The sequence below is a fragment of the Phocoena phocoena genome, chromosome 5 (assembly GCF_963924675.1).
Source record: "Phocoena phocoena chromosome 5, mPhoPho1.1, whole genome shotgun sequence".
NCBI lineage: Eukaryota > Metazoa > Chordata > Mammalia > Artiodactyla > Phocoenidae > Phocoena > Phocoena phocoena.
The window spans coordinates 26,121,756-26,140,621 of record NC_089223.1 but is presented as its reverse complement, the minus strand read 5'-3'; the positions used below and the strand labels follow the sequence as shown (position 1 = coordinate 26,140,621).

Below are 18,866 nucleotides of genomic sequence, written 5' to 3'. Positions count from 1 at the left end.
CATTGTATATATGTGCCACATCTTCTTTATCTGTGTCCATCTGTTGATGGACACTCAGGTTGTTTCCATCTCCAGGCTATTGTAAATAGAGCCGTAATGAACATTTTGGTACATGACTCTTTTTGAATTATCGTTTTCTCAGGGTATATGCCCAGTAGTGGGATTGCTGGGTCATATGGTAGTTCTATTTGTAGTTTTTTAAGGAACCTCCATACTGTTCTCCACAGTGGCTGTATCAATTTACATTCCCACCAACAGTGCAAGAGTGTTCCCTTTTCTCCACACCCTCTCCAGCATTTATTGTTACTAGATTTTTTGATGATGGCCATTCTGACTGGTATGAGATGATATCTCATTGTAGTTTTGATTTGCATTTCTCTAATGATTAGTGATGTTGAGCATTCTTTCATGTGTTTGTTGGCAGTCTGTATATCTTCTTTGGAGAAATGTCTATTTAGGTCTTCTGCCCATTATTGGATTGGGATGGTTTTTTTTGTTATTCAGCTGCATGAGCTGCTTATAAATTTTGGAGATTAATCCTTTGTCAGTTGCTTCATTTGCAAATATTTTCTCCCATTCTGAGGGTTGTCTTTTTTATGGTTTCCTTTGCTGTGCAAAAGCTTTGAAGTTTCATTGGGTCCCATTTGTTTATTTTTGTTTTTATTTCCATTTCTCTAGGAGGTGGGTCAAAAAGGATCTTGCTGTGATTTATGTCATACAGTGTCCGGCCTATATTTTCCTCTATGAGTTTGATAGTGTCTGGCCTTACATTTAGGTCTTTAATCCATTTTGAGCTTATTTTTCTGTATGGTGTTAGGGAATGATCTAATCCCATACTTTTACATGTACCTGTCCAGTTTTCCCAGCACCACTTATTGAAGAGGCTGTCCTTTCTCCACTGTACATTCCTGCCTCCTTTATCAAAGATAAGGTGACCATATGTGCGTGGATTTATCTCTGGGCTTTCTATCCTGTTCCATTGATCTATCTTTCTGTTTTTGTGCCAGTACCATACTGTCTTGATTACTGTAGCTTTGTAGTATAGTCTGAAGTCAGGGAGCCTGATTCCTCCAGCTCCGTTTTTTGTTCTCAAGATTGCTTTGGCTATTCGGGGTCTTTTGTGTTTCCATACAAATTGTGAAATTTTTTGTTCTACTTCTGTGAAAAATGCCAGTAGTAGTTTGATAGGGATTGGGATTGCATTGAATCTGTAGATTGCTTTGGGTAGTAGAGTCATTTGCACAATATTGATTCTTCCAATCCAAGAACATGGTATATCTCTCCATCTATTTGTATCATCTTTAATATCTTTCATCAGTGTCTTATAATTTGCTGCATACAGGTCTTTTGTCTCCTTAGGTAGGTTTATTCCTAGATATTTTATTCTTTTTGTTGCAGTAGTAAATGGGAGTGTTTTCTTGATTTCACTTTCAGATTTTTCATCATTAGTGTATAGGAATGCCAGAGATTTGTGTGCATTAATTTTGTATCTTGCTACTTTACCAAATTCATTGATTAGCTGTAGTAGGTTTCTGGTAGCATCTTTAGGATTCTCTATGTATAGTATCATGTCATCTGCAAACAGTGACAGCTTTACTTCTTCTTTTCCGATATGGATTTCTTTTATTTCCTTTTCTTCTCTGATTGCTGTGGCTAAAACTTCCAAAACTATGTTGAATAAGAGTGGTTAGAGTGGGCAACCTTGTCTTGTTCCTGATCTTAGTGGAAATGCTTTCAGTTTTTCACCATTGAGGACGATGTTGGCTGTGGGTTTGTCATATATAGCCTTTATTATGTTGAGGAAAGTTCCCTCTATGCCTACTTTCTGCAGGGTTTTTATCATAAATGGGTGTTGAATTTTTTTGAAAGCTTTCTCTGCATTCTATTGAGATGATCATGTGGTTTTTCTCCTTCAATTTGTTAATATGGTGTATCACGTTGATTGATTTGCATATATTGAAGAATCCTTGCATTCCTGGAATAAACCCCACTTGATCATGGTGTATGATCTGTTTATTGTGCTGTTGGATTCTGTTTGCTAGTATTTTGTTGAGGATTTTTGCATCTATGTTCATCAGTGATATTGGCCTGTAGTTTTCTTTCTTTGTGACATCCTTGTCTGGTTTTGGTATCAGGGTGATGGTGGCCTCGTAGAATGAGTTTGGGTGTGTTCCTCCCTCTGCTATATTTTGCAAGAGTTTGAGAAGGATAGGTGTTAGGTCTTCTCTAAATGTTTGATAGAATTCGCCTGTGAAGCCATCTGGTCCTGGGCTTTTGTTTGTTGGAAGATTTTTAATCACAGTTTCAGTTTCAGTGCTTGTGATTGGTCTGTTCATATTTTCTCTTTATTCCTGATTCACTCTTGGCAGGTTGTGCATTTCTAAGAATTTGTCCATTTCTTCCAGGTTGTCCATTTTATTGGCATAGAGTTGCTTGTAGTAATCTCTCATGATCTTTTGTATTTCTGCAGTGTCAGTTGTTACTTCTCCTTTTTCATTTCTAATTCTATTGATTTGAGTCTCCTCCCTTTTTATCTTGATGAGTCTGGCTAATGGTTTATCTATTTTGTTTAACTTCTCAAAAAACCAGCTTTTAGTTTTATTGATCTTTGCTATTGTTTCCTTCATTTCTTTTTCATTTATTTCTGATCTGATTTTTATGATTTCTTTCCTTCTGCTAACTTTGGGGGTTTTTTTGTTCTTCTTTCTATAGTTGTTTTAAGTGTAGGGTTAGATTGTTTATTTGACATTTTTCTTGTTTCTTGAGGTGAGATTGTATTGCTATAAACTTCCCTCTTAGAACTGCTTTTGCTGTATCCCATAGGTTTTGGGTCATTGTGTCTCCATTGTCATTTGTTTCTAGGTATTTTTTATTTCCTCTTTGATTTCTTCAATGATCACTTCGTTATTAAGTAGTGTATTGTTTAGCCTCCATGTGTTTGTATTTTTTACAGATCTTTTCCTGTAATTGATATTTAGTCTCATAGCGTTGTGGTCGAAAAAGATACTTGATACAATTTCAATTTTCTTAAATTTACCAAGGCTTGATTTGTGACCCAAGATATGATCTATCCTGGAGAATGTTCCATGAGCACTTGAGAAAAATGTGTATTCTGTTGTTTTTGGATGCAATGTCCTATAAATATCAATTAGGTCCATCTTGTTTAATATATCATTTAAAGCTTCTGTTTCCTTATTTATTTTCATTTTGGATGATCTGTCCATTGGTGAAAGTGGGGTGTTAAAGTCCCCTACTATGAATGTGTTACTGTTGATTTCCCGTTTTATGGCTGTTAGTATTTGCCTTATGTATTGTGGTGCTCCTATGTTGGGTGCATAAATATTTACAATTGTTATATCTTCTTGGATCGATCCCTTGATCATTATGTAGTGTCCCTCTTTGTCTCTTCTAGTAGTCTTTAAAGTCTATTTTGTCTGATATGAGAATTGCTACTCCAGCTTTATTTTGGTTTCCATTTGCATGAAATATCTTTTTCCATACCCTTACTTTCAGTCTGTATGTGTCTCTAGGTCTGAAGTGGGTCTCTGGTAGACAGCAAATATATGGGTCTTGTTTTTGTATCCATTCAGCCAATCTGTGTCTTTTGGTGGGAGCATTTAGTCCATTTACATTAAGGTAATTATCAATATGTATGTTCCTATTCCCATTTTCTTAATTGTTTTGGGTTCGTTATTGTAGGTCTTTTCCTTCTCTTGTGTTTCTTGCCTAGAGAAGTTCCTTTAGCAGTTGTTGTAGAGCTGGTTTGGTGGTGCTGTTAACCTTATGGGGATTCCCTTGTGTGTTATTTGTTGTTTTTCCCTTGCTGCCTTTATTATGTTTTCTTTGTATTTAATTTTTGACAGTTTGATTAATATGTGTCTTGGCATATTTCTCCTTGGATTTATCCTGTATGGGACTCTCTGTGCTTCCTGGACTTGATTAACTATTTCCTTTCCCATATTAGGGAAGTTTTCAACTAGAATCTCTTCAAATATTTTCTCAGTCCCTTTCTTTTTCTCTTCTTCTTCTGGAACCCCTATAATTCGGATGTTGGTGCATTCAATGTTGTCCCAGAGGTCTCTGAGACTGTCCTCAGTTATTTTCATTCTTTTTTCTTTATTCTGCTCTGCAGTAGTTATTTCCACTATTTTATCTTCCAGGTCACTTATCCGTTCTTCTACCTCAGTTATTCTGCTATTGATCCCATCTAGAGTATTTTTCATTTCATTTATTGTATTCAACATTGTTTGTTTCACATTTAGTTCTTCTAGGTCCTTGTTAAATGTTTCTTGCATTTTGTCAATTCTATTTCCAAGATTTTGGATCATCTTTACTATCTTTACTATCATTATTCTGAATTCTTTTTCAGGTAGACTGCCTATTTCCTCTTCATTTGTTAGGTCTGGTGGGTTTTTATCTTGCTCCTTCATTTTCTGTGTGTTTTTCTGTCTTCTCATTTTGCTTATCTTACTGTGTTTGGGGTCTTCTTTTTGCAGGCTGCAGGTTCATAGTACCCGTTGTTTTTGGTGTCTGTCCCCAGTGTCTAAGGTTGGTTCAGTGGGTTGTGTAGGCTTCCTGGTGGAGGGGACTAGTGCCTGTGTTCTGGTGGATGAGGCTGGATATTGTCTTTCTGGTGGGCAGGTCCACGTCTGGTTGTGTGTTTTGGGGTGTCTGTGGACTTAGTATGATTTTAGGCAGCCTCTCTGCTAATGGGTGGGGTTGTGTTCCTGTCTTACTAGTGTTTTGGCATAGGGTGTCCAGCACTGTAGCTTGCTGGTGGTTGAGTGAAGCTGGGTGTTGGTGTTGAGATGGAGATCTCTGGGAGATTTTTGCTGTTTGATATTATGTGGAGCTGGGAGGTCTCTTGTGGACCAGTGTCCTGAAGTTGGCTCTCCCACCTCAGAGGTACAGCACTGACTCCTGGCTGCAGCACAAAGAGCCTTTCATCCACACGGCTCAGAATAAAAGGGAGAAAAAGTAGAAAGAAAGAATTAGTAGAAGTAGAAAGAAAGAAAGGAGGGAGGGTGGGAGGGAGGAAGGAAGGAGGGAGGGAAGGAACGAAAAAAGAAAGAAAGAATATAAAGTAAAATAAAATAAAGTAAGATAAAATATAATAAGGTTATTAAAATAAAAAAATTATTAAGAAAAAAATTAAAAAACAAACAAATATAAAAAAACGGACGGATAGAACCCTAGGACAAATGGTGGAAGCAAAGCTATACAGACAAAATCTCACACAGAGGCATACACAGACACACTCACAAAAAGAGGAAAAGTGGAAGAAATCATAAATCTTGCTCTCAAAGTCCACCTCCTCAATTTGGGATGACTCGTTGTCTATTCAGGTATTCCACAGATGGCAGGGTACATCAAGTTGATCCTGGAGCTTTAATCCGCTGCTCCTGAGGCTGCTGGGAGAGATTTCCCTTTCTCTTCTTTGTTCTCACAGCTCCCAGGGGCTCAGCTTTGGATTTGGCCCCGCCTTTGCGTGTAGGTCACTGGAGGGCGTCTGTTCTTCGCTCAGACAGGACGGGGTTAAAGGAGCCGCTGATTCGGGGCCTCTGTCTCACTCAGGCCGCGGGGAGGGAGGGGCACGGCGTGCGGGGCGGGCCTGCGGCGGCAGAGGCCAGCATGACATTGCACCAGCCTGAAGCACGCCGTGCGTTCTCCCGGGTAAGTTGTCCCTGGATCCCGGGACCCTGGCAGTGGCAGGCTGCACAGGCTCCCCGGAAGGGGGGTGTGGATAGTGACTTGTGCTCACACACAGGCTTCTTGGTGGCGGCGGCAGCAGCCGCCTTAGCGTCTCAGGCCCGTCTCTGGGGTCCGCGCTTTTAGCCGCGGCTCGCGCCCGTCTCTGGAGCTCCTTTAAGCAGCGCTGTTAATCCCCTCCACGCACCAGGAAACAAAGAGGGAAGAAAAAGTCTCTTTGGCAGGTCCAGACTTTTTCCCGGACTCCCTCCCGGCTAGCCGTGGCGCACTAACCCCCTGCAGGCTGTGTTCACGCCGCCAACCCCAGTCCTCTCCCGGCGCTCCGACCGAAGCCCGAGCCTCAGCTCCCAGCCCCGCCCGCCCTGGCGGGGGAGCAGACAAGCCTCTCGGGCTGGTGAGTGCCAGTCGGCCCTCATCCTCTGTGCGGGAATCTCCCCGCTTTTTCCTCTGCACCCCTGTTGCTGTGCTCTCCTCCTCCGCAGCTCTGAAGCTTTCCCCTTCCGCCACCCGAAGTCTCCGCCCGCGAAGGGGCTTCCTAGTGTGTGGCTTCCTCCTTCACAGCTCCCTCCCACTGGTGCAGGTCCCGTCCCTATCCTTTTGTCTCTGTTTATTCTTTTTTCTTTTGCCCTACCCAGGTACGTGGGGGTTTCTTGCCTTTTGGGAGGTCTGAGGTCTTCTGCCAGCATTCAGTAGGTGTTCTGTAGGAGTTGTTCCACGTGTAGATGTATTTCTGGTGTATCTGGGGGGAGGAAGGTGATCTCCGCGTCTTACTCTCCCGCCATCTTCCCGGAAGTTCCTATGTGGACTTTTAATGTAAGTTAATGTTATCAGGTAAGAAAAGGTATTTCACTTTAGGTTCACATTTGCTAAATTGTAAGGTTGTTCACAAAGAAAGCAAGGTTCCTAGGCCCTCTTCCAATAGTCAGAGCCTGCCAAGCCGTCTCCTTTCTGAAAGCATCTCTCACTTTCTGAAGAACAGATGAAGAGAATAGGAGAAAACTTGCTTCTTCTGCTTCTTCTGCTGTAATAATTTTTAATATCTTTTAAAGCCAGTAAATATTTGTGCCCATGTTTTTCATATAAGATAGTAGACAGGTTAAAAGATTGCACAGCATTTTACAGAGCTCTGACAGCCGCTGAAACGCTCTGGGACAAAGCATCCCTTCTTACTGTTGTCTCCTACTTTGGTCAGGGAACCTGAAGCAGCAAGCTGACGATTGCATGGATAACGCCTGCCTCCCACATTGATTTACATGGTACTTAAGGAGGACTGACATCCACTGTGCACCTTAGTTAGGACACCTTGGTGTAATGCACAAGTATAGTACCATACATACAGTGGTCTCATGAGTCTATTATTCTATTATTTTCATCTTTCAGACATCAGTGCTCTTTAATAAATCCACAAAGTTGTACAAACATCAACACTGACCCCATACTCATTAGAAGGCATTCTCCATACCCTCCTTCCCCTATGCCCTAGCAACCATTAATCTACTTTCCATCTCTGTGGATTTACCTCTTCTGGATAGTTCACACAGATGGAATCATGCTATGTGTATTCTTTTGAGTCCAGCTTCTTTCACTTAGCATCATGTTTTCAAGGTTCATCCATCTTGTAGATGGTATCACTACTTCATTCATTTTTATGGCCAAATAATACACTATTGTATGGTTGTATCACATTTTCTTTATCCATTCATCAGTTGATGGACATTTACGTTGTTCCCACCTTTTGTCTATTATGATTAATGCTACTATGAACATCTGTGTACATGTTTTCAGTTCCTTTGGGTATATACGTAGACGTGGCATTGCTGGGTGGTACAATTCTATGTTTAACTTCTTGAGGAACTGGCAAAGAGTTTTCCCAAGTTGCTGAACCATTTTACATTCCCATCAACAATGTATAAAGGGTTTCAATTTAGCCACATCCTCACCACTACCTGTTACTCTCTGTCTTTTTACTGTAGTCATCTTAGTAGGTATAAAGTGATATCTCACTGTGAATTTATTTTGCATCTCCCTGTTGGTTAATGATGTTGATCATCTTTTCACGTGCTTATTGCCCATTTGTATATCTTCTTTGCAGAAATGTCTATTCAGTTCCTTTGCCCATTTTTAATTGGATTATTTTGTCCTTTTATTATTGAGTTACAAGAATCCTCTAATATTCGAGATGCAAGTCCTTCATCAGATTTGGTTTCTTTTCACTTCTGATGGTATCCATTGAAGCCCGAGTTTTTAATTTGATAAAGTGCAAAGTAATTTGTTTTTTCTTTCGTTGTTTGTGCTTTTGGTTTCATAACTAAGAAGGCTTCCACTAATCCAAACTCATGAAGATTTACTTCTGCACTTTATTCTAAGAGTTTTATAGTTTTAACTCCTGTATTTAGGTGTGCGTATGTGTGTGTGTGTGTGTGTGATGTCAAGAGGGTCCAACTTCACGTTTTGTATGTGGATATCCAGTTGCCCCAGTACCAGTTGTTGAAAATGCTGTTCTTTCTCAATAAATTGCCTTGGGACCCTTGTTAAAGATAATTGACCATAAATGTGAGGGTTGTTTTCTGGATTCTTAATTCTATTGCAGTGATCCTCATGTCTGTCCTTATTCTACTACTACATATTTTTTATTGTGGTTTTGTAGTAAGTTTTAAAATTGGAAAGTGAGAGTCTTCCAAATTGTCCTTTTTCAATATTGTTTTGGTCCTTCCACATTGCTTATATTTCCACATGATGTTTAGGATCAGTCTGTCTACTTCTCCAAAAATGACAGCTGGGATTTTGATAGGGATTGCATTGAATTTGTAGGTCAGTTTGGGAAATATCGCTATCTTCACACTGTCTTTCATTTCATGAATATGGTTATCAGTCTATTTACATGTTATCTAATTTCTTTTAATGATGTTTTATAGTTTTCAGTGTACACATTTTGCCCTCGGTTTGTTACATTTATTTCTAATATTTTATACTTTTTGATGCTGTTGAAAATGGAATTTTTTCTTTTATTTTCAGATTGTTCATTGCTCGTGTGTAGAAATAAAATCAACTTTTTTTTTTTCTTTTTTGCGGTACGCGGGCCTCTCACTGTTGTGGCCTCTCCCGTTGCGGAGCACAGGCTCCGGATGCGCAGGCCCAGCGGCCATGGCTCACGGGCCCAGCCGCTCCGCGGCATGTGGGATCTTCCCGGACCAGGGCACGAACCCGTGTCCCCTGCATCGGCGGGCGGACTCTCAACCACTGCACCACCAGGGAAGCCTAGGCTGATACTCTTTATCAATTATTTCACATATGTAGTCGCAGCTATGATGAATGACTATAGGTTTTACATGGTGGACCGGTATGGAATTTATATATGAATGTCAAAATGCTAATACTGGGTTTTGTATGTAGAGGGAAACTCCTCATAATTATATTGCTAATGCATGTTACTCACTTATTATCTGTGACCCAGGTAAATTGTATTAACATCAGCCTTATTTTTTTTTAACATCTTTATTGGGGTATAATTGCTTTACAATGGTGTGTTAGTTTCTGCTTTATAACAAAGTGAATCAGTTATACATATACATATGTTCCCATATCTCTTCCCTCTTGCGTCTCCCTCCCGCTCACCCTCCCTATCCCACCCCTCCAGGCGGTCACAAAGCACCGAGCCGATATCCCTGTGCCATGCGGCTGCTTCCCACTAGCTATCTACCTACGTTTGGTAGTGTATATATGTCCATGCCTCTCTCTCGCCCTGTCACAGCTCACCCTTCCCCCTCCCCATATCCTCAAGTCCGTTCTCCAGTAGGTCTGTGTCTTTATTCCTGTCTTACCCCTAGGTTCTTCATGACCTTTTTTTCTTAAATTCCATATATATGTGTTAGCATACGGTATTTGTCTCTCTCTTTCTGACTTACTTCACTCTGTATGACAGACTCTAAGTCCATCCACCTCACTACAAATAACTCAATTTTGTTTCTTTTTATGGCTGAGTAATATTCCATTATATATATGTGCCACATCTTCTTTATCCATTCACCTGTTTATGGACATTTAGGTTGCTTCCATGTCCTGGCTATTGTAAATAGAGCTGCAGTGAACATTTTGGTACATGACTCTTTTTGAATTATGGTTTTCTCAGGGTATATGCCCAGTAGTGGGATTGCTGGGTCATATGGTAGTTCTATTTGTAGTTTTTTAAGGAACCTCCATACTGTTCTCCATAGTGGCTGAACCAATTCACATTCCCACCAGCAGTGCAAGAGTGTTCCCTTTTCTCCAACGTCAGCCTTTTTGATGAGTACACAGTTAGGTTTCAGAGATTGTTGATATAAATCTGTATACTTTGTTATAATAACTTTCTACTCTGTTAAAAAGCAAAGATTCTGTTTGTTGTAATAAACCAATTTCTTTAATACCATAATGATTTTTTCTACATTTTCGTTTTAGGAAATGACAAAAAGATGGAAGAAGAAGCTTCCTATTACTTGGGCTTAGCGTACTTGGCTGCTGGAGAGTATGAAACAGCATTAGCAGTAAGTTCAAGTTGACTTTAATCACTGTCACTTTTAATTTTTATTTTATTATATTTGTTCTATTTTATTATGTTTGTTTTATATTTTTTATTGTATGTTGTTATAAGGCCAACAGAAATGGGGTGAGCTGGATGTCAGTGTACCTATTTATAGAGACTAAAGCAGAATAGCCCTATTCTAGAAGCATTAAAAATTGGTTTTATTGATGAAAGTTAAATATATGGAGTAATGGGACCCTCCACTCCTATATCACCAAGGACAAGAGGAAATGGGTTTAAATGACAGCAAATAGTAAAAAAAAAAATTACGGCACACATAATATGATCTGAGAAAGTTTTCTTAGAAAAAACTGTAGTTAATAAGCAATAGATTGAATTGCATCGCAGTGAACCTTTCCTTTGTGGGGAGCAGAGGGAAGGCGGGCTGCAAAGGTGGAAGGCATTGCTAGTCCCAATCTGAGAAGTAACCTGCTTCAGGATAAAAATCAGTGTTTGCCTATTTTACGACCGGGCTTGGTGTGTTTGACTAAAAAACCCAAAAACAAAATGTCAAGAGCTATCTTTTCCATATTAAAACTGAAATCATTTTTCTTTCATTCTTCTCTTACCTCTAATATATTCCAACTGTAACTTCTTATTGAATTTCACATACATCTCATGTAATAATCCTATTCGATAAGAAGTATTGGCTTTATTTTTCAGCTTTGAGGAGCTCTTGTTGGCTCTTTTAGATATTCATGCTAAATAGCATTTCTGTGATTGGGCTAAATATTTTCCTCTATCATCCTTAAAATTGGGTTTAATCGTAAGAGACTTGGGTTTTCCTAGTTGACTCTTCTACTTAATATTTTTTAGTTAATGACATGCACACAGCAAGGCTGTTGTGTTCCAGGTACTTTGAGGAACGCAGAGGCCAACAAGATGCACATTTCCCTTTAGGAGCTAGTTGAATTAGGGGGACCAACTTGTAAACAACTATAATTCAAAGCAGGATGAACAGGGGTTTTCTGAGTTCAGAGTAGTTAGTTTCAACACTGAAGATCAGGAAGGTTGCACAGAAGAGCTTTTGAGGGGCAGGATTTATACAGGCAGAAAGCGTGAGAGTCAAGGATGATAGCATATTAGACACACACACACTCCCACACTCTCAATATGATCATAGTCAGTGGGTTTGAGAAGCAATGAATTGTCATGTACAAGATAGGATACAGTAGGAGATCAAATTGGAAAATTAGGTGAAAATTAGCTTATAGATTCTCTCTGTCTCTCTATCACATGGCAGGCACATGGCAAAATAAATTCAAACAATACAATAGAGTTTACAGTGAAAAATAAATCTTCCTTCTGTCCCTGTACTCAGTCTCACAGTTCTTTTCTCAAAGGCAAATACAGTTACAAGTTTCTGGTTTATCCTTCCAAAAATATTCATAGGTATCCCTGGCATATAGGTGCATATATATATGTGTGTCCTTTTTGTTGTTTACAAAATGGTAACATTTTATACACACTGTTCTGTCCCCTGAGTTAACTTCCTCCATACTAATGTATATATAGACATGCCTCATTTTAAAAGGGACTCATAGTATCCCATGATATAGTTGTACTGTAATGGATTTAACTATCTCCTATTGGTGGGCATTTAGGTTATTTCCAATCAGTTTTGTTTCACAAAGGGTATAGCAGTGAAAGCTTTGTGCCAAAGTGAGAGAAGATCTACAGAATAAATTCCTAAGGGTGGAAATGCTGGTTCAAAGAGGAGAGGATATGAATTTAAAGATAAGTTTATTTTTATTTCTAATCTTCCCTTCAAAGAAACTTAACAAGTTTATTGTCACACAACAATAAATGAAGGTGCCTGTTTCCTCAGGAGCTATGTATATCTTTAGGAAATTAGGCATATGTATTAATACATGTTGGGAATATTTTTCCAGGCCACTGTTTTTTGGCCTTATTATGAAATTCTTCCATCAACTTTTAGATATGTGTGTGGCCAAATTTATCAATTTCTTCTTGTATGATTTCTGGACATTCTTAGAAAGGCTGTACTCATTCTAAGTACAGCCTTTCTAAGAATTAGGAATTCATCGTAATTCTGGGATTATACTTTTTAATCTTTTGGAGGGTTGGAGGGTCTTGAATGCTTTGTTGGAATGTGAAGCTTATTTTTTAAGCAATGTGGAATGTTTGGTGACTTTGATGAGGCTGGTGGCATGATCTCATTCATTTATTGACAACTGTTTATTGAGCACCTTCTAAGTGACAGACAACATGCCAGGCATGATGGATCTGATCTATAGTTTTGGAAGATAACACTAGTGGTATAGGATAGTCTAGTAATGAATGTATTTAAGAAGCAGCATTTGGCATCCAAGTGACAAATTTCTTGATACTGTTACTCCTTTCAGAAAAGTATTGAAATTATTTTTCTGGAGGTAAAGAAGCCATAAATCAAATGTGAAGCTCACATTCATATTAACTGTGTGACCTTGGACAAATCCCTTAAATTCTCTAAGTCTCAACTGACTCAACTAATAAGTATATTTACTTTTTGGGGGGTTGAATTGTGTTTTAAAAAGATATGTCCACTTTCTAACCCCTGGAATCTATGAATTTTACCATACTTAGAAAAAAGGTCTTTGCAGAGGTAATTAAGTTAAGGCTCTTGAGATGAGGTGATCATTGTGCTGGATTTTCTGGCTGGGCTCTAAATCCAGTGACAGGGTCCTTATAAGAAAAAGGCAGAAGGAGGTTTGAAACAGACAGAAGACAAGAAGACATGCCCGCAGAAGACAAGTCCCTGTGAAGATGGTGGTAGAGATTGAAGTTGCAGTGCCACAAGTCAGGTGGCTCCAGGGATGCCTGGAGCCACCAGAAGCTTGAAGAGACAGGAAGGATCCCTTCCCCATAAGAACATGGTCCTGCCAACCCTTTGATTTCAGATTGCTAGGCTTCAAAACTGTGAAAGAATCCATTCCTTTATTTTACTTTTAACATCTTTATTGGAGTGTAATTGCTTTACATTGTTGTGTTAGTTTCTACTGTATAGTAAAGTGAATCAGCTATACATACACATATATCCCCATATCCCCTCTCTCTTGGTCTCACTCCCACCCTCCCTATCCCACCCTTCTAGGTGGTCACAAAGCACCAAGCTGATCTCCCTGTGCTATGCGGCTGCTTCCCACTAGCTATCTATTTTACATTTGGTAGTGTACATATGTCCATGCCACTCTGTCACTTCTTCCCAGCTTACCCTTCCCCCTCCCCGTGTCCACAAGTCCATTCTCTATGTCTGCATCTTCATTCCTGTCCTGCCCCTAGGTTCTTCAGAATCTTTTTTTTTTAGATTCCATATATATGTGATAGCATACAGTAATTGTTTTTCTCTTTCTGACTTACTTCACTCTGTATGACAGACTCTAGGTCCATCCCCCTCATTACCAATAACTCAATTTCGTTTCTTTTTATGGCTGAGTAATATTCCATTGTATATATGTGCCACATCTTCTTTATCCATTCATCTGTCGATGGACACTTAGGTTGCTTTCATGTCCTGGCTATTGCAAATAGTGCTGCAATGAACATTGTGGTACATGACTCTTTGAATTATGGCTTTCTCAGGGTATATGCCCAGTAGTGGGATTGCTGGGTCATATGGTAGTTCTATTTTTAGTTTTTTAGGGAATCTCCATACTGTTCTCCATAGTGGCTGTATCAATTTACATTCCAACTATAAGACACTGATGAAAGTAATTAAAGATGATACAAACAGATGGAGAGATATACCATGTTCTCGGATTGGAAGAATCAACACTGAAAATGACTACACTACCCAAAGCAATCTACAGATTCAATGCAATCCCTATCAAACTACCAATGGGATTTTTCACAGAACTAGAACAGAAAATTGCACAGTTTGTATAGAAACAAAAAAGACCCCGAATAGTCAAAGGAATCTTGAGAAAGAAAAACGGAGCTGGAGAAATCAGGCTCCTGGACTTCAGACTATACCACAAAGCTACAGTAATCAAGACAGTATGGTACTGACACAAAAACAGAAATATAGATCAATGGAACCGGATAGAAAGCCCAGAGATAAACCCATGCACATATGGTCACCTTATCTTTGATAAAGGAGGCAAGAATATACAATGGAGAAAAGACAGCCTCTTCAATAAGTGGTGCTGGGAAAACTGGAAAGCTACATGTAAGAGAATGAAATTAGAACACTCCCTAACACCATACACAAAACTCAAAATAGATTAAAGACCTAAATGTAAGGCCAGACACTATAAAACTCTTAGAGGAAAACATAGGCAGAACACTCTATGACATAAATCGCAGCAAGATCCTTTTTGACCCACCTCCTAGAGAAAGGGAAATAAAAACAAAAATAAACAATGGCACCTAATGAAACCTAAAAGCACAGCGAAGGAAACCATAAACAAGATGAAAAGGCAACGCTTTGCAAACGAAGCAACTGACAAAGGATTAATCTCCAAAATATACAAGCAGCTCATGCAGCTCAATATCAAAATAACAAACAACCCAATCCAAAAATGGGCAGAAGACCTAAACAGACATTTCTCCAAAGAAGATATACAGATTGCCAACAAACACATGAAAGGATGCTCAACATCACTAATTATTAGAGAAATGCAAATCAAAACTACAGTGAGGTATCACCTCACACCGGTCAGAATGGCCATCATCAAAAATTTTACAAACAATAAATGCTGGAGAGGGTGCAGAGAAAAGGGAACTCTTGCATTCCTTTATTTTTGAGCCATTTAGTTTGCCTTGTTACTTCAGTCCTACGAAACTAATAATAGGATTATTAGAAAAGACAATTTATATCAAGTTTTAAAAGAGTGCCTGCCTGGTATATAAAAACTTTTGATAATTAGTAGCTTTTATTATTTTTACACTAATCAACTAAGTCTCTGGGCTTTAGTAGTAGTAGTGAATATGGAAGGAAATAGATTCAGAAGTTCTGGAGGACTTGGAATTAGATTAAATCTGGGAGGTGCAGGAGACAGTGGGGTCCAGATGGGCCTAGGTTCCTGGCTGTAGAGCTGCATGGCCTCTGGTGGGGGATGCCACAGGACGCCCAGGCTTGGGGGTAAACGAGGAGTTCAGTTTTGAATATGTTGAGTTTGAGGAGTTTTTGAGATAGCCAAAGAGAGATCTATAGACAGTGGTATATGTGGGCCTGGAGCTCAAGAGGAGGTCTGGATTGAAGATGCTGTGTAAATTTGAGGCTGTATAAATTTGCAAGTTTTCAGCATATTGAAATTGTTGAGTGCAGGAGATTTCCTAGAGACAGTTAATGTTGAATGCAAAAGTTCAAGGGCCAAGCTGGGAGAAGGAGGTGCCAAGGAGATTAAGCAGTGTCTCTGGAGAGGTAGCAGGAAAACCAGGAATAGATGATGGCATGTAAGCCAAGGAAACCAGCATGTCTAAAGGAGAGAAATGAGCACATTCCTTCTGTCTCCTATCCCTGTTTGGGGCTGGAATGAGAGAGCCCCTTGCAGATATTTCCAGTAAGATCTCAACCCCCTTACCCAGGCATGTACCTCACTGAGAGTCAAGGTTAGTTCATTCTTGTCATGTAACTCTCCAGGCAGGGCAGAGTCTTTGGAAAACCAGGCAGGCCATATTCCAGGCCTTGGCTCACTGCTACTGTCAAGAGTAGCCTGTGTGGTTGGGAAGAACCAGGGACTTGCTTGAGGCAGAATATTGTTACCTTTTTGGAACACAGCTCACCCAGAACTGAGAATTTGCAGGAATCGAGCATAAGATTTGAGCCAGACCCATGGGCAGAGCTGCAGTGCCAGTGAAGAATCTGTTGTCAGGTCTAGATACAAGATGCTAAAAGCAAACTCGAAAATGCATCAGATTCACAGCTGGAAAACAGGAGGCAGGAAACAGGTACCAGGGAATCACCAGAGAATGGGAATTTGGCACTGGGGTGTGGCTGGGTGGAGAGTGGACACTGAACAGTTGTACCTGATTCGGGGCATGGAGGTCTTCCAGCTCGGGCTGATTTTAGAGGGCAGCGTGTTTTTGCTGTTGCACTGAAATTAGTTCCCACAAAACCTGACATCTTGCTTTGATTTCAGATAGATGGCCACCATCTTTTCATTCTCTCTAGTATCTTACTTTAGCCACTTTTCCCTCCTTCCTTTCAGATATAAAAGGACATTCTTCCGACTTGAGTTTGAATCCCCTTTCAGTTTTTCTAAAATTTATTTTATTGAAGTACAGTTGATACACAATGTTGTGTTAATTTCTGCTGAACAGCAAAGTGATTCAGTTATATATACATTATTTTTTTATATTCTTTTCCATTATGGTTTATCACAGGACACTGGATAAAGTTCCCTGTGCCTTTTCACTTTTTTCTTTCTGGACTTGGTGAAGGTGATCGTATAAACTAGTGACCTATTTTCTATTTGCAAACTACAGCCTGTCTTTCCTTCTGCAGCTGCTCTCCATCTGAAGGCATGGCTTCTAGTTTACAAGATGTCTATTGGAAACCCACACCTTATTTAGTGAATGTATTGTAAAAGAAGAATTACATGATCAATTAATAAATAAGATTGATTCCCTGATTGGTTGATTAGGTATCTGCCTGGTTATCTAATCACAAGGTAAAAATTCAACACATAAAAAAAGAATTTTTCTTTTGAAGTCCTTTTTTATCCTACTTTCCCACCCTGTGCAGTATTACCAACACTATCTTCATCTGTTCTAAAGCATCGATGGTGTTTCTGTCACACTGTAGTTCTGGAGGGCAGTAAGAATGCCTTGAAATCAGCTTCGTCATGTGGGAACCAGCGTGAGAAGCTGTCCAGTTAGATTTAACATTGCCTTTTCATATTCAGTCTATCTCATCATCAATTCTGTACACTGTTTTTATTCTCTCACTTGTATTTTAAGCTTATAATTTGGAATATTTTCCAATTTTCAGGATCTTGCCCCTAGATTCAACCACTACCTCTAACAAATTTCTTCTCCCTTCCAGTAATGTTCATCTGTTTAAAGATTTTTACGTGAATTTTTCAAAGAATCTTGGCTTAGAGAAACCTGTCACAGGTAAATATCCCTAATTAATGGTTCTGATGATCTGAAACAGAAGGGACTCTGAAATTTTGCTAATGTATCTCAATTGAAAAGCTTTAATTTATTAATAAATGATTAATACATGTAATAGAAGAATATGTTGACAAGTGTATAAATAAGGTTTGGTCATCCATTCCTTGCTGACCAAGCATTCTTTACTGAATGATGGACTAGCACTAAGTTAAAAACAAATAATGGATTTATTTAGGGCTGAAATCTACTAATGAGAAAAGGGCATTTGGTGAAGAGAAGTGATAGTTCCTGTAATAAACCTGTGCAGCAGGTCACAGAGACACTGACATTTAAAGAGGAGAAAGCTACCCACGTATATCAATCAGGTGCTGAGGAAAGTAGTAATTCCCTTTGGCCATCATCAATTTCCACCTGAAAATGTTCCAAGTAGAGTAGATTCTGAATTTTAGAAAGTAAATACATCTTATGAGGGCTTCCCTGGTGGCGCAGTGGTTGGGAGTCCGCCTGCCAATGCGGGGGACAGGGGTTTGTGCCCCGGTCCGGGAGGATCCCACGTGCCACGGAGCGGCTGGGCCCCTGAGCCGTTGCCGCTGGGCCTGCGCATCTGGAGCCTGTGCTCTGCGGCGGGAGAGGCCACAGCAAGGAGAGGCCGTTGTACCGCAAAAAAAAGAAAAAAAAAATGTATCTTATGAAGTCCTAAGATTTCAAAGAGAAAAATATTTTACCAAAAATCACATTCAAGACCTTATGCAAAGTTGGCCCAGCTCCCGCAATCAAATATTGCAACCATAAAGTTATTTTAAGAAAAAGGATGGTCCTATCGTAGTAAATTGTTTTCATGCACGAATTTTCTTTCTCTCTAAATGCTCTATTCCACTTACTAATCTTAGGAACATCAACTTTACTTTGTCTTCGGTACATTCAGTGAGTTATTTGCTTCCCATTGTTTAGTGATAATGTAGCCTATCAAAAATTATATTGTGAAAGGAAAATTCACCATATTGATTTTGCTTTTGTAGTACAAAATTCTTGTCCTAGTATTTAATTATTCCATATACAAAACAGTAGCTATTTGTATGTTTGAAGACATGTCATCATCTTTATAATAACTTAGAATGCTTCTAATACTGGTGTTAGCTTGTATGCATGGTTAACCCAAATCTCTAGCCTCATCAGCAGCACCCCATAGAGAAATGCATGTAAACGATGTAGCAGAAAAAAATAGTTACACTAATATTCTAGCAGCTAATGGATTGTAGGTAAATATTAACAATGGAGGGTATGGGTCATATTTGTAAAATGATATATTCTTAAGTTTTCACTAAGTAATTGTAATTAAATTTTATTTATTATTTTAACTCAATAGATGCAAACAAAGACAAAGCTATTATATATCAGCAGGCATTTTTAACAAAGGATGATTTATTTGATTTGTAATGTTTAAGGCACAGAAAGTTTGGGGATTCTTACAGTTGTTTCCATTTAGTTTCTTCTGTGTTCAATTTGATACCTTCTCCCTTAAAAGTCACTCCATCCT

General features: G+C 39.2%; 1 protein-coding gene across 1 annotated transcript in view; it reads left to right on the top strand.

Moving 5' to 3' along the window:
- The window catches only part of TTC29 (tetratricopeptide repeat domain 29), a 157,135-nt gene that overhangs the window by 69,145 nt on the left and 69,124 nt on the right, over positions 1-18,866 (top strand). Inside the window, exon 6 of the mRNA XM_065877199.1 lies at positions 10,147-10,232. Within this exon, the coding sequence (XP_065733271.1) occupies positions 10,147-10,232 (86 nt within the window). The remainder of the gene's footprint in view (positions 1-10,146; positions 10,233-18,866) is intronic.